This window comes from Hippocampus comes, unplaced genomic scaffold (genome assembly GCF_001891065.2).
Source record: "Hippocampus comes isolate QL1 unplaced genomic scaffold, H_comes_QL1_v1.1 scaffold94, whole genome shotgun sequence".
Taxonomy (NCBI): Eukaryota; Metazoa; Chordata; class Actinopteri; order Syngnathiformes; family Syngnathidae; genus Hippocampus; species Hippocampus comes.
Genome location: NW_017806059.1, coordinates 616,376 through 639,624, shown reverse-complemented (window position 1 = coordinate 639,624; position 23,249 = coordinate 616,376). Strand labels below are relative to the sequence as shown.

Sequence of the window (23,249 nt, the reverse complement as noted above, 5' to 3'; positions counted from 1 at the left end):
TTTTTTGCTGATCTCATTAGTTTGTGACTGGAGAACAGACATTTGTTAGGTCAACATGGCTGATATCATAATGTTTAGTGATTGGACCAAGATGTCCAAATCTCAACTCAACTTTATTGAGAGAAGACTTGAAAAACAACCATTGCTGCATTCAAAGTGCTGTACATAAAGTAAAAATTAGAACTTTGAAAATGAAGACAGTTAAAGCCATACATTTGTAAACAAGAAGAGAGTACGGTAAATTCAAAAACAAAGTCTCATGTTGAGTCGCATGCCAAAGAATGAAAATGTGTTTCAAAAGGAATTTTACAAATGGACAGAGAGCGGACTTGCCAAATATTTAGTGGAAGGTCATTCCTAAGAGAGGGACTGGCAACTGAAAATGCCTGATTCCCTCAGAATCTCTGCTTACTCCTTGGTACCTCCAAGAACATCAGAGAGTTAAGGTGGGGTGAGATCATCTCAAGATTTAAATAGTTAAAGAATCTAAAAATTAACTCCAGAGTGAACAGGGATCTAATGAAAGGAGGCCCAAATTTGAGCTTTGTGCTCCGGTCATTCATCCTTCAATCCATTCATTCATCCGTCCAATATATGATCCACTTATCCTCACAAGGGTTGCGAGCGTGCTGGAGCCTATCCCAGTCGTCTTCAGGCAGTAAGTGGGGGATACTCTGAATTAGTTGCCAGCCAATCGCAGGGCACACATAGACAAACAACCATTCGCGCTCACAATCGACCACCGTGCCACCCTTGCTCTGGTCATCAGGAAAAATACAAAATCAATTCAAAGCAAAGGAAAAAAACGTTATTACTTTTGCACACTGGCCAATTTTCTTATCACCATTGTGTGTATGGTAGTCAATAAGAATCAATTCGAAATGATGGGCTTATACAGGGGTGGGCAAAGCTTTTGGCTCGAGGGCCACATTGATTTCTCAAATTTGACAGGTGGGCAGTGTCAGCACAAGATAGGGTACATGTAAAAAACTGCATATGTTGACAGTCCATACCAAACAGCAACAGAACAAAAGCATTTTCAAAAAGTTAAAGATACTTTTTTAATGAGAACAGTGAAGCAACTATGGTATATATGTCCCGTATGAACGTCCAAGTATGTTAACAACATACATGTGTGACAACACAAGCAACAAAGTGCAACAATATATTGCCCAAAAACTGTTTCGAACAAAAAAAAAAAACTGCATACAGTACAGGTACAGTATATATATAAAAAATAAATAAAATATAATAAAAAATATACAAAATATAACAAAGTTAGGACGAGTAAGACGAGTAAGAGACCTGGTGGCTTCTGTTTCCACTCACTCACTGTCTTGAACTTTACCTCCCATCGATCACCACACATGACAGCATTGCTCAGCTGATGTCGTGCAATGAACTTTTGAAGCCAGCCACGGGACCCTTCGAAGTCTTCGATGCTCATAGTTAGCGCTGAGGAACTTGCCTCCTCTCTTATTAGTGGTCCAGTTTGCGGAAAGTTTTTTACACAATAACAGTCAAACCAGGGCAGCCCGGTGATCCAGTGGTTAGTGCGTCAACCTCACAGTGCAGAGGTACCGGGTTCAATTCCAGCTCTGGCCTCCCTGTGTGGAGTTTGCATGTGGTCTGATGAGAAAAAAAAAAGTGGAGCTTGGCCTGTTTTGAGGAAGAGGAAGGATGAGTACAACCCCAAGAAAACCATCCCAACTGTGAAGTATGGAGGTGGACACATCATTCTTTGGGGAGACTTTTCTGTAAAGGGGATGGGACGACTGCACCGTATTGAGGGGAGGATGAATGGGGCCGTGTGTCATGAGAACTTGGCCAACAAGCTCCATCCCTCAGTATGAGCATTGAAGATGGGTCGTGGCTGGGTGTTCCGGCATGACAGCGAACCGAAACACACAGCCAGGGCAACTAAGGAGTGGCTCCGTAGGAATCATCTCAAGGTCCTGGAGTGGCCTTGCCAGTCTCCAGAACTGAATCCAATAGAAAATCTTTGGCGAGAGCTGGAAGTCTGTGTTGCCCAGCGACAGCCCCGAAACCTGAACGCTCTTGAGAAGAAGATCTGTAAGGAGGAGTGGGTCAAAATCCCTGGTGCAGTATGTGACAACCTGATGAAGAACTATGGAAGACGTCTGATCTCTAATTGCAAACAAAGGTTTCTGCACCAAATTTTGGGTTCTGTTTGTCTGCTGTATCAAATACGTATGTCATGCAATCAAATACAAATCAATTATTTAAAAATCGATTTTGATCTTCTGGAGTTTTCGATTCTGTCGCTCATACTTGAAGAGTACCTTTCAACCAAATTACAGACCTCGACCTGCTTTGTAAGAGGTAAAACTTCAAAAATCAGCAGCGCATCAAATAGGTGTTCTCCCCACTGTAAGGACTATGAGGTTGAGATGCTAAGCGCTGGCCCACGATCCCAGCCAAATGTAATATACAATATTAAAACATAACACACACATAAAACTTTTGGATCAAGTCACATTCGAGAGCTCGTCAGTCGGTAGGTAGCGGAAAATGCATTTACTACATTTGTGCCAAAGACAGCACATCAACACCAAAAATCCCCCTTTTGTTCCAGCCACCATTTGAGGAGGGACACAAAGTCCATATCAGAAGTACATGAATAAGTTAAATATTGCCCGGCATGATGAAAGAGTCACCTTGGTAACTATATATATAGACACCAGTCTTTGCTACTTTTGACAGGATTCACTCAACAGAGCGAAAGAAGCTGAACACAATCGACAAACACCGCATACTCTCTGGAAGATGATGAAGCCCTTCAATTTGTCTGTTGCAGTGATCATCATGCTTGCCTTCCTTTTTATTCAGGAGGGTTCCACCATCTCTCTTGACAATAGGGTAAGCACATGAAATAAATAATTTTTTGTTTGTTTCTTTTCGGAGACATCTTTTCATACTGGACATTGAAATCATAGGAGCCTGACCAGCATATGATGGAAACAAGAGATGACGCAGCTGCTGAGATCCCAGTGGACTTATGGAAGGTATCAGACAGTATTTTGATTTATCAAGCAGGATGAGTGATATTTCCAAACAGTGCTCAAAGTTTGTGTTGTTCACACAGGTGGCAGACAACAAGAGGCAGAAACGTCATAATGGAGCTTGCAAAGTTTGCTGCAACTGCTGCGGTCAAATAAATTTCTGTGGCTTGTGCTGTGAATGGTGATTCTAAGAATCATCCGGATTGTCACATCAATCAAAACTATTCCTTTGTTAATTTTTGTTTGGCGTGTAAGCAGTTGCATTTGGTAGAATTGAAAATATGCTTACATAGTGGTGTGACACTGAAGACAGATAAAAAAAATCTGAAATGTCTCTTTTACACAATAAATACCGATAAACAACATGCATCAAAGTCTTGGTTGAGTCATGATTAAAATGCACAAATGACATCCATTCATTTTTTGCTTTAGTATGTGACTGGAAGAACAGACATTTGTCAGATCAACATGGCTGATATCATAATGTTTAGTGATTGGACCAAGATGTCCAAATCTCAACTCAACTTTATTGAGAGAAGACTTGAAAAACAACCATTGCTGCATTCAAAGTGCTGTACATAAAGTAAAAATTAGAACTTTGAAAATGAAGACAGTTAAAGCCATACATTTGTAAATAAAAAGACAGTAAATACAAAACAAAGTCTCACGTTATGTCGCAGGCCAAAGAATGAAAATGTGTTTCAAAAAGAGTTTTACAAATGGATAGAGAGCGGGCTTGCCAAATATTTAGTGGAAGGTCATTCCTAACTACTCTGAATTAGTTGCCAGGCAATTGCAGGGCACGCATAGACAAACATCCATTCATTCTCACAATCGACCACCGTGCCACCCTTGCTCTGGTCATCAGGAAAAATACAAACTAAACTCAAAGCAAAGAAAAAAAAATGTTATTACTTGTGCACACTGGACAATTTTGTTATCACCATTGGGTGTATGGTAGTCAATAAGAATCGATTCAAAATGATGGGCTAATACAGGGGTAGGCAAACTTTTTGGCCCGAGGGCCACATTGATTTCAAAAATTTGACAGGTGGGCCGGGTCAGCACAAGATTCAGTTCAAATAAAAAAAACTGCATGTGTTGATAGTCCATACCACACATTAACAGAGCAAAAGCATGAAAGTATGAAGATCCTTTTTTAAAATGAAAACAGTGAAACAACTATGGTATATGTCCTGTATGAACATCCAAGTATGTTAACAACATACATGTGTGACAACACAAGCAACAAAGTGCAACAATTTTTTGCATAAAAACTGTTTATAACAAACAACAAAAATGCAGCATACAGTACAGGTTCATTAAAAAAAATACATAATAAAAAATATACAAAATATAACAAAGTTAGGACTATTTGCTAGAAAATGAGACGAGTAAGAGACCTGGTGGCTTTTGTTTCCACTCACTCACTGTCTCAAACTTTACCTCCCCTCGATCACCACACATGACAACATTGCACAGCTGATGTCGTGCAACCAGCTTTTGAAGCCAGCCACCGGACCCTTCAAAGTCTTCGATGGTCATCGTTAGCGCTATGGAACAGTCAAACCATTCCAGGAAACGTTCATTTACTCGACTGTCCGTCGAGCCGCAAGCAATTCACTCCCAGCATGGAAATTGCCAGAATAAATATAGATACATATCACTTTCTCTTCCGCGGTCATTACTGTTCCTCTCCGTTTGGATGCCATGAGCTACAGGACATAAATGAATGAAATTAAAAACTTTCGCAATTCCAGTAAAACTCAATTAGGAGGCACTTGCATGTCGCCGTTTTGGATCCAATGATAGACAATAGTGGCACACTTATTCCGTCGTATCGAGTGGGAGTTGCTTGATTTGGCACTACTGCGGGCTTCCGTATGGCTTCCGGAACTTCCGTTGTTATGAATCGATCGTTCATGTAATGTAGTAGGAGAAAGTTTAATGCATATGTTTTTTTGTTTACTGGGTTCGGGGATTTCCGTTTGGCAGAGGTCCGCAGGTGACAGATAAGATTTCTCCCTCTATCTCTCTCCCTCTCTCTTCGTCTCCCCCTCCCTCCCTGTGCTCTGCAACTTCAAGTAACTGCGGCACCTGGCGTTGAAATGCCTGTCATTACAAGTCCAAATGAAATGAATGCAATCATTCACATCGAACCTTAATTGTCTACCAACCTTCGGCGGGCCGGATTAAAAACACTAATGGGCCGGATCCGACCCGCGGGCCGTAGTTTGCCCACCACTGGGCGAATATTAAAAAAAGAGGAAAAGAAATCGCAACAACACTAATAAAATAAAGCACTTTAGTTCTTTATTATTTGAAGCTAAAACCTCCAGAAAAGGCATGACACTTTGTGAAGCACAACAAGACAAACACGGGCAAAAAACAGAGGCAAGAATTGACTATCACATTCTTTTGTAATTCTGGGCCTGACCAGCACTGAATATTGTGTTACAGTGGAAACGAGAATACCTGGACAGAATACAACAAGTGCAGGGAGAACAAACATGCAACTTACAAAGCCAGACAGGTGGGCTGGAGCCCAAATGAAGGTATAAGGTTGGTTGACATGTTCAGGGCTCGTCCACCATCCGACCATAATGTAATATGTAACGCTATAACATAACTCACACCCATATAAAACCTTTTGATCACGTGACATTATGAGAGCGTGTCAGTCGGTAGACAGCGAAAATTGCATTTACTACATGTGTGCCAAAGACAGCACAGCAACACGAAAAATCCCCTTTCTTGTTCCAGTCACCAGTTGACGTAGGACACAAAGTCCATATCAGAAGTTGTTAAATATTCCTAGGCATGATGAAAGAGTCACCTTGGCAACTATATATACATATACACCAGTACAGTCTTTGCTACTTTTGACAGGATTCACTCAACAGAGCGAAAGAAGCTGAACACAATCGACAAACACCGCATACTCTCTGGAAGATGATGAAGCCCTTCAATTTGTCTGTTGCAGTGATCATCATGCTTGCCTTCCTTTTTATCCAGGAGGGTTCTACCATCTCTCGTGATAATCGGGTAAGCAAGCACGTTTCTTGTTTGATCCAACTTTTTTCAGAGACATCTTTTCATACTGGACATTGCAATCATAGGAGCCTGACCAACATATGGTGGAAGCAAGAGATAACGCAGCTGCTGACATCCCGGAAGACCACCAGTTGAAGGTATAATACAGTATTTTGTGTGTGTGTGTGTGTGTGTGTGTATGTATGTATGTATGTATGTATGTATCTACATCACTATTCTGTGCCGAATCTCTAGGCGATTTTTTCACCTGAATTACTTGGATAAATATAACGATGTCCTTTCCTACGGATTTAACTGTGTTTTATAATAAATTTCTGATTTAGTTAATTTATCCAACACCATTCAGTCATTCCAATAAATGGAATATGCTTTCAACTTAAAATAGTGTTTTATTTAAAATCATGACAATCTTTGAAGCTGTGTTTAGTGTTTATCACTTGTTTATTTTTCATTTATGGTGATTCTTACAAATATTTCATTGCTCTATTTTTTTTTAATTCCATAATGGTATCCACGAATACAGAACATTGTTGCTCTCCCAATGAGCGCCATGCATGATGACAAAGTAGTAGTTGACGGCAGTCAGAAAAACTACTCTTTTTTTTTTTTTACTACTATGACTTCAAAGAATTTCGACCATTACATATTGAAATGTAACTATTTCAAAAAATCACCCCGCATTAAATAACATGGGGAATGAATGTGGGTGACCCATTTTGTTACAAGTGGTGTGCTTGTGTAGTTCATAAAAGGGTTAAAAACTGTTCCAAACACCAGTCAGGTGGAAATGCAAAGTCCATTGCAAAAACAGAGAGAGGCTGCCAGTGATTAGGAAATACTTCACGATAAAGGCCAGCATTTATCTCATGCACAAAAGAGCTGAGCGAGAGAAAGTTTTCAGAACTTCAAACTTGCTGCCTACTTAATAATCAAAATCACGCAAGCTCTGACAATTAAGGCATTTAACTTTGCAGTTGCTCATTTCAGTTATTCTGCACACAGATGGACAATAGCGTCAGACGCAAACGCTTCAGCAGTGAAAGGGATTGCCGCTGGTGCTGCGGTTGCTGTGGTCGAGAATCGACATGGTGTGGTCTGTGCTGTGACTGGTGATTCCTGGAAATTGTACTTCTGTACTGCTATCAGTCTGTATTATCACAATAAACCATCAATCCATCCATCCTGGCATCTGTTATCTGAACCGCTTTTTCCACACGACGGTCGCAGGCGTGCTGGAGCCTATCCCAGCAGTCTTCGGGCAGAAGGCCAGAGGTGAAAGTGGACTTTCCTGAAAATTCCGGAAAATAAATAAATAAATAAACATTCCAAAAAAAAAAAATTTCGAAATCTCCGAGATATGGCGAGGCCACGAGAATGCGAGGCGAGGGTATTACTGTTGTGGCAACGCCACTCAAGCGAAGCACGCCTCAGCAGTTGATAGTCCGCTGCGCTCTGCTGTGCGTGCGTCAGCGCGAACATGTACGCAAGCGCGTCTTTTGATTTCAACCAATTAGCGCCGATGCAACCGACGTCACACACGACAACAGCTAAGGTAAACTAGCCGAGACGACACTCGAAGTCGGACGGACACGTTTTTCTGCCAATCTCTGTGTTTCCCTTTTTGTCCAAATATATTTTTTATGACAACAACTGTCTTCTCCACGGCGTCTTTTATTAGTTCCACTGGGGTTTAGCAAGTGTGTTTATAAAGAGACGAAAATCTCTTTACTGTTACTAGTGTTAGTGCCTCAACATGGCTACGCTTGTGAAAGCAAAACAACGAACTCAAACGCGTGTTCGTTCAATGTTGTCAACTAATATCCGGATTAATTTTTGGGAAATTTTTCCTCAATTCTCCGGAGAAATTTTCATTAAAATTTGAAAATCCAGAATTCCGGGAAAATCCGGAGGACTTTCATCTCTGGAAGGCACACCCTGAACTAGTTGCCAGCCAATTGCAGGCCACACAGAGATGAACAACCATTCACACTCACAGTCAAACTTAGGGACAATTTAGAGTGTTCAATTAACCTACCATGCATGCTTTGGATTGTGTGGAAATTGGAGTGCCCAGACAAAACGCACACAGGCATGGGAAGAACATGCAAAAAAAGCCTGATTCAAGCCCACGACCTCTGCACTGTGAGGCAGAAGTGCAAACAAGTCTTGCGCCATCATTACAATAAAACAAAATATAGAAATGTTTTGTTCACCTCTCAGAAATGGATTGTCTACCTCTTGGTAAATGCTAGATCAGGGGTGGCCAACCAGTCGGAGACGAAGAGCCAATTTTTTTACTGTGTTACTGCAAATTGCCGCATCATATCCTCCCTCGCGCGTGCGCGCACGCACACACACACACACACACACACACACACACACACACACACACACACACACACACTTTTATGGTCAAAAATCGACTTTTGAAGCGACCAACTTCCCACGAACGAACCGATCGTGCACGTGCAAGCATGCACGCGCACACACACACACACACACACACACACACACACACACACACACACACACACACACACGCACACACGCGCGCTCGCACGCACTCACCTGCGCACACATGCACGCACTCACCTGCGCACACATGCACGCACACTACGATGAGCAACAGTCGGAACGGGCGAAAATGAACAAACGCTAAAGATACAAACAAACAAATCTTTTTTTTCCCACCCATTTCCTCCTCCCACCACTTGCGGTCGACTTGGGACCAGTTCGCTGGCTCCCGGTCGATTCTGATCGACGTATTGGGCACCCCTGCCTTAAAATCAGGGGTAATTCGCTGACTAGCTTAGCGCTTAGCGCCGTTGTTTGCGCATTAGCGGTGATGCAGTAATCTGATTGGTTGCCCTCTATGTCAATCAAGTAATGGGATTGTTGATAGGCTGACGGAGTACATTCTGTGAAATTCGTGCCTTGTTTGATTGGCATCGCCACTGCCGAGGACTAGTTTTGCGTTTAGCGCCGTTGTCTGCGCATGAGCGGTGATGCAGTCATCTGATTGGTTTCCCTCTATGTCAATCAAGTAAAGGGATTGATGATAGGCCGACGTAGTACCTTCTGTGTACTTAGTGCCTTGTTTGAATTGCATCGCTGCTGCTGAGGCGTTTTCGACGCTTGTCGTGTGAAAGCCCGGGAGCCACATTGAAACAGACAAAGAGCCGCATGAGGCTCGCGAGCCGAGGGTTGGCCACCCACCTATGTGCTAGACCAGTGGTGTCAAACATACGGCCCGCGGGCCGGATCCGGCCCGCAAAGGAGTTTAATCCGGCCCACAAGGTGATTATGTAACGCATCGGTGTCAAACATACGGCCCTGCGGGCCTGATCAAACCTCCTTGGGGGCCGGTTCCGGCCCATGGGCCGTATGTTTGGAACTCTGCTCTAAATTGTCCCTTGTCTGACTGTGAGTGCGAATGCTTGTTTGTCTATGTGTGCCCTGCGATTGGCTGCTGTCCCCCGCCTACTGCCCAAAGACATCTAGAAGATAATATCTAAATCAAATTCCCACTGCAAAGAACACAGAATCCAGGGAAGTTTCGGGAGTTCTGCCGAATAGGAACTTGAAAACAATGCTGACAGTCAACTGGTTCCCAGTGAGTATAAACTAGAAAGGCCAGCATACTTTGGACATTCAGTCATCTGAAAGAGCATAACTCATCAGGCTCTAAAGGAGTATGATTGATTCTATTCTTGAAGAATATAAATAAAGGTTTGTTGTGAGCATTGCAGTTTGCTCAGTGTGGAAGTGACCAAAATCAATGACAGCGCTGTTGCTTGAAAAAAAAAAAGTGGTAAATGCAGTATTGTCTTTGGAACAGTGTCAGATTATTCCAAAAAGTTCACCCTGCACTGGTCACAAGCAGGGCACATATAGACAAACGGCTCTTCAAATTCACATTTACTCCTATTGACAAATGTGTTTTGCCTTCAATTAACCAGACATGCATATTTTCAGAATTTGGAAGGGATCTGGAGTATTCAGAGAAAACCCACATACGTAGAAGGAGAAATAAAGCTGGAAATTAAGCATTATTTCCCTGTCAGTGGCTGTGCATCAGTAAGGTACATGAGAAGCAGTGCCACTTTAGCTTACCTTGCCCCTCCTTCCTGGAGTTTTGGTTCTTGCGCAAGTTGTAAAATTCTACTGAGCCTTGACTTGCGTGCACACAATGGTGTAAGCGACGTTGCAATGTTGGAAAGTTTGTTTCAATAATTGAAACACTAATGTTACTATACATACAGAAAAAAAATATATATGTTGTGACCACAAAATATTTTCAAATATAGAAATATGTGCAAAGGACACAAATTCCAGTGACAGAAAAAAGACCTAAAAAAATGAAAGCAAGCCAGAGACTTCTTTTCATTAATACATATTCAGAAAACAAAAACTACAAACACAATCGCCAGAGATATACAATCAATAACAAGATAAAATCTCGTATTACAAACCGACATTCACGAAGGAGCAGATAGATCGGAGGATTTCATGCCTTTAATGCCTAGTTTCTAATGGTCCTAACATACTGTTTAACTTCATTTTCAAAAATGCAAGTGGTATTCAATTTGTGTATTTGCCATTCAGCCAATAAAGTTAATCAGCCATCCATTTTCTGATCCGATTATCCTCACAAGGGCCGTGGGGCATGCTGGAGCCTATCCCAGCTGTCTTCGGGCAGTAGGCGGGGGACACCCTGAACCGGTTGCCAGCCAATCGCAGGGCACACAGAGACGAACAACTATCCACGCTCACACTCACACCTAGGGGCAATTTAGAGTGTTCAATCGGCCTACCATGCATGTTTTTGCAATGTGGGAGGAAACCGGAGGACCAGGAGAAAACCCATGCAGGCACGGGGAGAACATGCAAACTCTACACAGGTAGGCCGGCGCTGGGATGAAACCCACGACTTCTGCACTGTGAGGTCTACGCGCTAACCAGTCAACCAACTGAGTCGCCCTAAAGTTAATCATATAAAATGTAATTTTTGTTTCCAAGGAGATAGGTAATGAAACCAATATATGTTCAAAGCAAATGGAAAGATGTGGTTCCACACAAATGAAATAAAATTATAAACATCTTTCTGTCATGAATTAGAGAATTTTGAAATTAATGAAAAATATCTGGAGAGGATCCTTCACAAAATAAAGAATAAGTACCTTTGTCTTTTTGAGCAGAAATCTAGAATCTGTGAATTAATGAAAAGATAATTCTTTCATTTGGTCAAGTGGTTAGCACGTCCGCCTCACAGGGCAGAGGTGCAGGGTTCCATTCGGTTCTGGCCTTCCTGTGTGGAGTTTGCATGTTCTCCCCGTGCCTGCGTGGGTTTTCTACAGTTACTCCAGTTTCCTCCCAATTGCAAAACACATGCATGGCAGGTTAATTGTTTCCTCTAAATTGTCTCTTGGTGTGAGTGTGAGCACGGATGGTTGTTCATCCATGTGTGCCTTGCGATTGGCTGCCAACCAGTTCAGGGTGTTCCCCGCCCACTGCCCGAAGACAGCTGGGATAGGCTCCAGCACGTCCTCCGACCCTCATGAATGAATTCTTTCATTTTATTATCAAGCAGTTATTTTCCTGGTAAAGCAAATGATTTCTCAGCAATTCTCGCCGTCATACGATATCGGTTCGAAAAGTGGAGTCAAATTCATCTGAAACAATTTTATCCTTTTTTTTTTTAAGCACATTGTCATTTCTCCTTGACTCAATGCCATATTCCAACTAAGGTTAAGGAAAGATGGTATAAAGGTTAGGAAATTTGACTTTCCGAAGAGGGCCCCATGGTCTCCCTTCTTCACCTTTATATACTTCTCCCACTTTTTCCTTCTTTCACTTCCTGGGTCAAGCCAGTCAGAGGTCAACATACCCATTCAAACTTTCTGCAAAACACACACAGACGCATGACATTGAACACCAGCAGTGTGACAATCCAGTAACCTTGAAGAAATAAACTTAAATGTGCAAGGCAAATTTATTTTCCAGCTAGCCAGCTCTGCTAGTTATCCAATTGAGCACTGGAGCACATGACTTCTTAACCACAATGGTAAAAGTTCTTTTATGCTACTTTCAGGATGACTGGATTGTCCACAACAATTATGAAGACCACAAAGGTTAAATGAGTGTGGTCTGGTGTTAATTTGAACCAGAATTGGTTTGGGAACACACAGCCACAGCTGCACTGATAGAGTTAAGAATGGTGAAGCAACATAGAGAGAGGTCAACATATTTCAAGTGACAATCTGTACAATGACAACACTGTGGGTGTTATTTTAGCCAATGAAATTGCAATTTCACAGGCACAGAAGTCCATGTACGCCTAGAAACACACACTTGTGTACAATCTCTACATATAAAGGCTGCTAGACTGGAGCCTAATAGACTCACTAATACGACATTCATGTATCCTTGCGGGGGGCAGAGTTGCTTGCCAACCATGACTCGCGCCCAGACGGATGCCCGCTTTCCGCCCCCGTAACAACAGAATTTCTGCCAAACCACAAAGGTGATGGTACATGGAGAGGGTTTCATTCAGCTTCCTCTTAAAACACACACACACACACACACACACACACACACACACACACACACCCACACACACACACACACACACACACACACACACACACACGCAACACACACACACACACCCTGACTCATAACCACATGGGCGCACACAAAACAAAACGCAGCCAAGGAGCAATTACAGGCCTGTTCATTGTTGCCGCCAGTAAATTTGCTCCATAAATTGAAAAGCTAGTGTTTGTTTAAAAAAAAAGTTCATTTGTTGATGTTCATGCAGCACACAGGTTCCTGAGATCCCCCAGCCCTTTTTCATTACGTGGTAGCCCATTTCACTAGACATCCAAACACACATTGTAAAATATTAGTGGAGTGGCATGTACATCTCCAATCTATATACTGATTGTTAATCATGGGAATTGAATCCACCTTCAACATTCTCTGAGATTATTTTCACATTCTCAATTGATTATTTGAGATGTATAATACACACTTTGTTTTATATACTGTAAAAGTCAAGTCATTTTTCAAGATTAAATTGGTGTACCTGTATTTCGGTTTTTTTAGATTAAATGTTTTTTTAATACAAGTTAATATTTTTTCAAGCATTGAGAAAGACTTACAAGACAAATTAGCATGTCATATCAAAAAGAGATTTTTCCAGAGTACCGTAACAGAATTTCTCAAGATGAAAAGTACTATTTTTCAAGAATAAAGTCAATGAACTCTCAAAAATCTGATTTATTTTCTTAAAAATTTGATATAGATATATAGATATATATATAGATAGATAGATATTGTAATACATCAAGAAGGTCTTTACTATTTGAGCACACCAGGATTTCTGAGAATCTGCATCATGACAATATGAGTGAATTCTATTTTTTTAGTAACCTCATCCAAAAAAAAGGCTTTATTTGCTCCTTCCTTTGCTGCTACTCTCCAGCTTTAGGTTTTGGGGTACATTGAACCAGTGAGCAACCATTACTGGCAAAACTAAATAAAAAAAAAAACAAAACTATATTTTAATGATATAGGCGGAATAAAATGCCATTCACAATCACCCCTTTTGTCATTGGCTGATCCTGTAACCTATACTTAGGTGCGACTTGTATATATTAAAATTAGTGCTTGGACTGGCACCCAAAATCCTCGTTCCCTAATTGTGTTGACTTTCTGTGCACTACCATCACCCTTTTTCCACTGACGGTAATGCATCAAAAGCATAGGCCAACCGCTAAAAGAAAGTAGAAGAAGAAATGCAAGCGGAAGAAGAAATAGAACATGAAGAAGAATCGTAGTCGTGTCATTATTTTGTGACGTAACTCTGACAAGACTTTACTATTTACAGCACTAAAAGGCTCAATGACTGACCAGGATTCTCTCTTTAGCCACAATGTGATGGGGTTCAAAGGGGAATCCGAGTGAATCTAAGCCATTTTAAAGTAAAAAGAAAAAGTTTTGCATGATTAGAAACAGGTGTTTCATCCAACTGGAACTCGTTCGCTGCCATCAACAAGGAGTGCGTTCGAAAAGTCACACTGATTCCCTAACACCATTCTGAGAGTGTTTGTGTTTGGAGAGAAAGAGAGCGCTGCCCTCCTATTCATTTCCAAACCCAGCCTATGTAATAAGCAATGGTTTGTGCTTGAACGATTTCCTATGATGGCCCTGAAGTGCAAAATACAGTACAACAAAAAAATTCTGAACAAAAGAGCAAATGATAAAACACTAAAATAAAAAAAGTAAACACCAAATCACATCAGAACAACACAAACACAAAAAGACAATACAACAGCAAATACAAAATGAAACACAACACCCAAAGACAATTTGGACAAACAATGTTGCGGGTGACCTCAGACAACATGCGGTGCTGCCATGGATGATGCAGAGCTGCTAGCGCAAGGCTACCAGAATTGGAAGAAACTGGTTCAACCGGTCAGCTCAACGCATCGGGATAGCACAGTGCCCCTCTTGCCAGAGCGCCAATGATAATGAATGAATGACATCCATATGAGGTGCGACTGGATAAGCTCAGGTCTCATTATGCCATCCAAATAAGTCTGCACAAGATGAGACGAATTGAAAAGTGGTTGGGCTGGGCTGTATTGTAACTATTTTTCAGAGAGTCATAAAAGTTATTCAGGATGTTTCTATATTCGCTTAACAGTGAGTACTTACACCCTTGCACTCTACCTCCGGGCGACATTTGCGCCTGTATCGCATGTGTGGCATGTGTAGAGAAAATTTTAGCAAATGTCAGGAGATCGTGGCCGTATTTGTTGTCATTCGACTATGCATTAACGGCGCGAGATGCTGCATGTGTTCTGGCCGTCTGTCTTCGGGATCGTCCACAATTGACCTAATCTAGGGTGATATGTGGCACAAATCACCAAATATCACATAAATTATACTAAAAACACCTTACCCTGTTGTAACACGATATCTGTCAACCACCTCAATGTTAAATTGTGAGTGTGTTAAACTGCTGACAGTTTTTTCTTCTGAGAACCAGTAATGAATGGATAGCTGACATCCTGAAATAGAACTTTGGAACTGATTTGGCTTAGTGTTCCCTTTGACCACAGCTGTTTCAGACTCTTAACCGACAAATGAGTCATCACCCTTGTACAGTTAATCATCCAAACCAGCACCAGGCGAGAGCTTAGTGTGAACCAGAGACCCCACCGCAGGTCAGACTCAGCAATAAAAGCTGTGATCCATCCGCCTCCGTGCACTCCTACGTAAAGACACAATCAATGCCACTAACATGAGGTCAAGACCTTCTAGACGGCTGAGTTGATGAGGCATACTTGTGCAACCCACACTGACTAATACACCGCTGTGCCGAGGATGATGACTTTTCTGTATAACCAGAGATTCAATGGCCAGCAATTTAGGTACAATACCCTGGTTTCTGAGATCTGCTTCCACCCACTTGAGATACTTCCTGTTTTGTACTTGTGAATTTATGATTGGCTATTTCCACTTCAGACCCTCCAAATGAAAGCAAATGTTTCTGATTTATTGCTCTGCATAATCTGACTCTGAACGAATGGTAGGACGCAAAACGCTCCGGAAAATGAGACCCCCACCTTTCCCACCTCCTGTACTCATACCCACTAAAATCTGCTCACCCACAATGCAACACTTGGCTCGAGTAAACAACCCCCCGGAGTACCTGTGCAATGCCCACTTCAAGAAGCCACAAGTGTCAACCATGCTACAAATACATCCTTTCCTGGCCCTTAGTGAGCACATTATATCCTCTTCAACTGGTCTTAATATACTTTAATAAGACCTGTTTTTGATTATTTCTCCCTGGAAACCGGTAGTAACACGGCTACTCGGCACATATAAAATTGAATGAATGGAGCGGGATTGCCAACGAGTCAGGAGGGGGAATAAGAAAACTTGGGGATTCGTCCACACCAGCTGGATACGGAGCCCAATATAATACTTGTGCCCATGGCTCTGAAAGTACCACTATGAGGAAATAGATGCCCAGCCCCTAATTTTTTTAATGTGTGCATGATTCAACTCAAATCATAAAGCACTCACATGTCACATCCTGTGTGGAAGGACATAGAGGCTTAATTTCCCTCATGGGAACAAGGACAATGGTTAATGTGTTGTATTTGGAACCCAAATTTTAGAGTAACATGGGCCAAGAACTTATTGCACCCATGGGGAAAAAACACTATACCCGTTTGCTGAGAAAAGCCTCCAGCTACATAAATGGTTATAAAAAAAATCAATGTCCCCAATGCACCTGTTGTTACCAAGTGGAGCTGCGCATACACTTCCACACACATAAAAATGAATGATAGACACACCTATCCAAAATTATATTGGAACATTTCGACGCCAATTCCATGATTTTTGCTGTAGACTGAAAATGTTTCCATTTGCCATCAAGAGATGAAAAACAAGACAAGATTTCCTCAGATACTGTATTGAGGCTACGTCCGGATATGATACAAAATGTATTTTATATTTTGAGTTTGTCACAAAACTCCACATTTTCAGGTGAGCAAAATGATGAGAACAGAAATAATTAAAGGCATTCTTTTTGCTATTTAAAACAGTCCCAAGGTGTGGGAGTAAACAGCTCTTTGAACATTCAAGTATATTGCAGCTGTCAGAAAGCAACCCCGCTAACACTGATATATGCTAACAATGCAATCATCAATTAACCTTCACAATTTTGTCAATAGAAAGCTTTCTGATTTTCATTTTGGTTAGACGTCTAACGAGTGCTCATGTCGTCTTCACTCGCAAACGCCAAATTTAAAACTGAGCAGATGTAAATTGGCATACCGCGGTGAGTTTTGTTTGTTTGTCAGGTTACTTGCTGTTTTATTTTGAAAGAATGAGTCTCCTCTCGTTTCAGGTCACTTACCTTCCTCCTGTGCCACCCTGATTGTTTTCACCTGTTGCCCCTTAGCTTGCTTTTCAATGGTCCATGTCTCCCTTTGACCCGTGCCAGTATTTTTCATCCATGTGCGTGCACTCCAGCCTCTCGCCCCGCATCTGACCAGTCCTTGCCTTCTTTTCCACATCCTTGCCATTTTGAGTTGTCAGTCGCTGATCCTCCAATAAATATATCTTTTTACTTTGAACCCTGCAACCGTGTCCTATATCCAAACCTCGGTTTGACAAAAACGATTTCTTTTATTTTTCATAATCACATGCAACCAAGCACACCTTGTCAGTTTCATATTCCACTACGTTTGCTCACATACAAAATGGAAAAGTCTTGTGTCAGATGAATACCCAGAGCTATAACCCGAAATAGAATGTTGATTCTGTGTCTATTAATCAGCTTTCTGAAGTCAAACCCAATGAAGTATAAGTCTACCTAACAAAAAAAAAGAGAAATTCATCACACGCTTCAGATACTTTTGGAGTGGGGTGTAAATTGGGTAAAACATTACAGTATAATGATCCCCAAAAATATACCATTGGAAAAGGTGAACATACACACACTGCCCATTATATGTTGACATAATAATAATAATAATAAATGCTCTTGCGGTGCGGAGGCCCAGTCTCATTCGGCTGGGTCGTCACAGTGCGTAGAGCCGATCAGCTTCCCCAGGGCCCGCCAATGACCACGTCCACTGCATCCTCCAGGGTAAGGCCCTGGTGTTTGAGGTCCTCCCTGATGACATCAAGCCATCTCGTGTGGGGTCTGCCGCGTGGCCTTTTCCAGCCGGCTGTTGCTGGATCAAATGAGAAGATGGCATGAGTTGGGTGTTCCGGGGGCAATCGGAGGAGATGTCCAAACCAACAGATGCACCTCTGAGCGGCCAGTCGGGATGCAGGGGGCTGAAGAGTATGTTTTCGGAGGTCTCAGTTGGCAACATGGAGGTGCCAGCTGATGTTCAAGATGGTTCTGAGTGACCTGCTGTCAAAGCCGTCGATCCTCTTGGCCAGGGTATTGTTTATATGTTGACATAGAGTTAATAAAAGTGCAGTACGTACATCCTGTGTTGTTTTTTTTTCAGTAGAGAATGCTGTATTTCCACTGCAGCACCATCATCATTTTGCATTTGACTTGTCATTTTCAGCAAAAAAATAACAAGCAAAGTCAAAATGGTCGCAGACCATTTACTTTTATTGAGAACATGTTATTTTGGCCATCATTGCAAGCAATACCATATTAGGTCATTCCGAGTGGAGACTTATGTGACACTTTGGAGTTTGGTAATTAAAAAAAAAAAAAATAAATAAAAAATAAAAAACTGAACGTTTTACATAAAATGAGAGTCATCGTATTCATTGGTCCTTTTCGTATTTTTTTTTTCCCCCAACATACGTTTTGGCCAAACCCCATGACTGACCAATGTGATTCCAGATTTCCTTCAACTCAAAGGATAAGAGGTGATTCAGTATACAGTAATCATAATAAATAATAAAAACATGCAACATCAAGTGAACATTGAGTTGCTATTGGAACAAATGTGTCACTTGTGCCCCAACTTCAAACTGCCTGGAGAATACACAGCGTGGCGAAGTGGAGTGCAGCTCCCCATATTCTTATGCCTGTCTTCCATTACATGCTGTCGAAGCATGACGCCGCTAGTAACTTGTTGTCAAGCGTAGATTGCCGTCACTGCAGAGCCCACTGGGTTATTTCCGGCCAGTGGTTGCACTTGCTTGGCCTTTGAACCAGGCTTTTATAAAAGGACTCAACACGACTAATGAAAACTCTCCCAGTCAGATTAAAAGTCTCAGCCAACTAACCACATTTCGAGCAAACACTGAAACACAGACACACACTCAAACACACGCACACACAAGCAACCAGACACAGTTCACAGATGTGGTTTACAAAGAGAGGACGAGTCCCATTTCCAATCCACGCGCAAAGCAATGTCAAAGTACGACGGTGCCAGTAAAGTAATCCTTTTCATCGGGGATGCATTTGTCTGTTGCTTATTTGTAGCCTATTTAATTTTTCTTCACACTGTTAACTATGGAATGCATGCTCTAGTGGTGTTTATTGTCAGTGCTCTTTTTCTTCATTAGCCTTTAAGGTTTATCCACTGTATAGGAGTTAAAGTGTAGCCCAGGAGGTGACATCTGGAAATTGCTCTTATTAACCGCCTAACAGGCAGCAGATGTCTATGTAACTACTACATGTGAAATGATCTTCTTTTTTCTGCAATATTTGTCGTTTGCTCGTGTGATGCGGTTCTGGAAGGAAAGAAAAAAATGTAATAAGTATGTAGTGTAATATTGAGTCCGTAGGGCGGCACATTGAGTTAATGGCACGGCGTACCAGGTTTGCACATCCGCCTTACAGTACTGATGTTCGAGAATCAAATCTTGGCTTCCGCTTTCCTGTTTGCACATCGCATGTTGTCTCCATGCTTGCCTGGGTTTTATCCGGGTACTCTGGCGTATGCCCATATTCTCAAAACATAAAGTTTAGTTTCAGTGAAAAGTCCAAATTGTCCATATGTGTGCAAATGTGCGTGTTATGTCATGATTCTACTTTTGTTTAGTTGACATTTAGCTTTGTTTCATAGATTTGTTTCCTCGTGTGCTTTTGTCTTTTCCTCATTTTGGTTTTGTTTCCACCTGTCCGGGTCCGTTGGGTTAACCAATCAGCTCCCATAACCCTTTGTGTTTTGTTCAGGTGTTCCTTTTTGTCTCGTAAGTTTGCTTGAATTTAGTTAGCTGGTTTCTGTCAGTCCTGGTCGGACCGTTACGCTAATCGCATTTTTTTTTTTTTGTTGTTTTGTTTGTTTGTGCTGCTGTCACGTTGTTTTGTCCTTCTCTCATGGGTTATTGTTTGTTTGGTTTCTTTACATTTTCAGAACTTTGTGTTTTGGATTTAGTTTTTCCACTGTTCCCCTGTAAGTCCATCCATCCATCCGTTTTCTGATCCGCTTATCCTCACAAGGGTCGCGGGGCTAGATGGAGCCTATCCCAGCTGTTTTGGGGGAGTAGGTGGAATACACCCTTAACTGGTTGCCAGCCAATCACAGGGAACGCATTGACGAACAACCATTTGTGCTCACACTGAGACATTTTAGAGTGTTCCACTAACCTACCATGCATGTTTTTGGAATGTGGGAGGAAACCGGAGTCCCGGAGAAAAACCTACGCAGGCACGGGGAGAACATATAAACTCCACACAGGGAGGCCAGAGCCGGAATCAAACCCTGCACCTCTGTACTATGAGGCTGACGCGCTAACCAGTCGACCCTGGGCCGCCGAAGTCAAACAAAAAAATGAAAATATTGCAAAAAAACTCATGTGCCAGAAAAAAAAGACATGTTTGAAATATACATTTTGGGACACACAAGCCATGTGTGATTAAAATTTGCTGCTGACCAGTGTCAATTTTTTAAGTGTATTAAGTGCAATGTGGAGCCCATGAAGATGTGATCAAATGTTCTGCTTAGAAATTCAAAACACGAATGTGTATGACTGAATATTCCGAATCCTGTTACACCATTTTAGACCAAATGGTCCATGTCAAATCCTTTGGCTTGATGCTACACTGGTGTTTTGTGATACGAGATGATTATTTCCATGAATGGTTTTGAAATTATATAATCGTCAAAACAGAGAGTGAAAGAGTTTCCGAGTGTAGACACTTATGTTCGAGATGGAGACAATAACAAATTTCATACAGTCACACGAAATATAGTTTAATAAAACACAATGTACACATATGCAGTCCTATGACCATACATTTGTTGGCATCTAATTATTAAACTCAGAATATATCAAAGCAGAGCTGTATACGTCATTTTTGCTTATTCTTTGAAACAGTGAAATCAGTAGATGTAGTTGAACGGATGGAATACAACACGGAGCGATGCATGACATGACAAAACACATTCTGGCAGATATGCACATTGTGTCAAACTCAAAGAATTATTAAAGCGTATAAGAGTAACAGTATGAGGCGAAAAGACATTTTCATTGAACAAAAAAAAAGTACAAAATTGAATCAATAAATAAATCAAATATATACCTACTATATAAATGAAACTGCTATGTGATGGCTAGGTAATTGTTTTTAATCATTTTAATCTGCAGTTTGGTATTACAGCCTTTTATCTCTACATTTAGAATGGTGAGCAAGTCGAGACTGAAAATACGGCAATAAGCTTTCATCATTAGATCAACTATGTACATGTGTGTCTCTTGCCATGCGAGTCAACCAACTCAAGTTCTTAGTTTTTTTTTCTTTCTTTCTTTCTTATGCACACTATACAGTGAGAGCATACAGCGGACTGAACGTAAACAGTTTTGTGCTGAGAATGAAAATACTTTGCAACTATGCATGGTAATTTATTTAATATTACTCTCAAAAATGTACAGAACATAAAGGCCACATGGAGCAGTCCATATCCATTCAGACAGACAGGTGAGGGTTGTTTGGACATAAATATAGAAATGGGGAGAAAAAAAAATAAACAACTGTCTCTTTCAGCTCAAGGTGCCATCTTCTTGGCCGTCAACCTCCCTTTCCTCGGCAAAGTCTCGTACCTCTTCATCATCCTCCATCTTTTCCTAGTTTCCCCTTTTAGGGCTGTTTAATGAACCCCTATACCTATTCCCCCCCTCACTAATACAGTTGGCCAAATCTCTGCCTGCCTTTCTCTTTCACCTCCCTCTATTTGGCTTGCCCACCCTTCCTGTCTGTGGTTGCCCCCTCTGTCTTTAATCACTCTAGACAGTTGATGACATTGTTATTGAGAGGAAATGAGTTCACTAATGTCGACTGTTAAAGGTCCACAAGGCAAGGCATGGGGTGGAACCGCAGCGAATCGAGTCACCTAGCTGAACAGCGCAGCCAAGAGGAAGTAGCGACAGGCAGGTGCGTAGAGTATGATTTTAGTGTGTCGACACTGAAATCGTATCGGAGACAAAACTTTTTGCAGTGACGGATTTACGAATGAATCATGGCGATGCTCTGGAAGGTGAGGGAGGTGGGCGGGATGTTATTGGAGGTCTGAGACGCAGGCGAGGTTGACGGTGTTTTGTGATGTTTGTCAGTCAGAGCATGGTTGCAGCTAGCAGCTTTGCGTAGATTCTTTGTTCAACGTCCAAAGTCCATCTTCTCAGTCCTCACTGACCGGAGCGCGCAGAGGCCAAGTGGTCGCTGTGCTGGTTCTGAGCCCAAAATCGCAGCCTCTTCTTCCCCTTCTTCTTTGGTTCTTTGGATCGATGCTTCCCTGAGTCTCCTGAGGAAAAAAAATGAGGGAAAAAATGTTAACTCATCAATCAGCTACTTTCTTTCTCTCTCTTTTTTCATGGTCATAAACTATCATGAAGCTCTTATGGCTTCAGCGTGAAAAGTGAAGTTGCACCCCCTGTTGACTGCAGTTTGCGTGTTTTTCCAGATATGATCACTTTTAGCATGATTAGACATACTGTACTATCAATGTTAAAGCAATGAGCTGCAAAGACATGTTCATTTCATTATTTTTGCATTTCCAAAAAAAGAAAAAAAAAACAGACAACATTTTCTCTCCTTTCTCCAAACTGACACGTGTGTTCCTTGCGCTTATCAAACAGACACCACATCCAGCAGGACAAGCCAATTTGTGGACCTGACTTTGTCCAACCGTCTGCCAAGATTCACAGCGCCTGCCTTTTCAAAGAGTTTCCATGGACTCTTTTGTCAAGTTTTCTCTTCACCATGACATGATACCAAATACACATGAAACATGAAACGAGTCAGCCTTATTTGTTGTAAGCTCCAATATTCGCGTCTGAACATGAGGTTTGAACTACGCGTTCACCCCAACACTTTCCGGTGCCAATGGAACAGACATGGGAGAAAATGGCAGAAACTTGTGAAACTCAACTCTTCCCAACTTCGTCCCTCAGCCGGAGGTTAATCCGTCCCAGGTTTCCCCGCTGGGACAAGATACGCTGGAAACTGACATGCTGCTCTCATGGAAGCATGTGTGGTGAAGGTTTTGCACCCTCAACTCTCTGTGACAGGGAAAATGCTGGCTACTAAACCGCAAGGCAACAATCTGCCTGCCAAGGCCACAAATAAGATAAAGAGGTGCATGCGTGTGTGCGTGTGTGTGTGTGAGAGAGAGAGAGGGAGAGAGAGAGAGAGAGAGAGAGAGAGAGAGAGAGAGAGGG

At 41.8% G+C, this 23,249-nt stretch overlaps 3 protein-coding genes across 4 annotated transcripts in view; 2 read left to right on the top strand and 1 right to left on the bottom strand.

Moving 5' to 3' along the window:
- Positions 1–2,686: 2,686 nt before the first annotated feature.
- On the top strand, positions 2,687–3,392 carry LOC109529620 (hepcidin-like). Its single transcript, XM_019892989.1, has 3 exons — positions 2,687–2,880; positions 2,958–3,026; positions 3,107–3,392. The coding sequence occupies exons 1-3, from the start codon at positions 2,788–2,790 to the stop codon at positions 3,206–3,208; spliced, it is 264 nt and encodes an 87-aa protein (XP_019748548.1). The 5' UTR covers positions 2,687–2,787; the 3' UTR covers positions 3,209–3,392.
- A 2,458-nt stretch (positions 3,393–5,850) lies between these two features.
- LOC109529625 (hepcidin-like) lies at positions 5,851–7,257 on the top strand. The gene is made up of 3 exons (XM_019892993.1): positions 5,851–6,068; positions 6,143–6,214; positions 7,080–7,257. Exons 1-3 carry the CDS (start codon positions 5,976–5,978, stop codon positions 7,188–7,190), a joined length of 276 nt encoding a protein of 91 aa, XP_019748552.1. The 5' UTR covers positions 5,851–5,975; the 3' UTR covers positions 7,191–7,257.
- Positions 7,258–21,721: 14,464 nt separating this feature from the next.
- Positions 21,722–23,249, bottom strand: part of rspo2 (R-spondin 2) — an 82,317-nt gene continuing 80,789 nt past the window's right edge. For both annotated transcript variants that reach the window (XM_019892985.1, XM_019892986.1), the window contains exon 6: positions 21,722–22,333. In XM_019892985.1, coding sequence (XP_019748544.1) covers positions 22,218–22,333 — 116 coding nt within the window. In that variant the 3' untranslated portion in view covers positions 21,722–22,217. The remainder of the gene's footprint in view (positions 22,334–23,249) is intronic.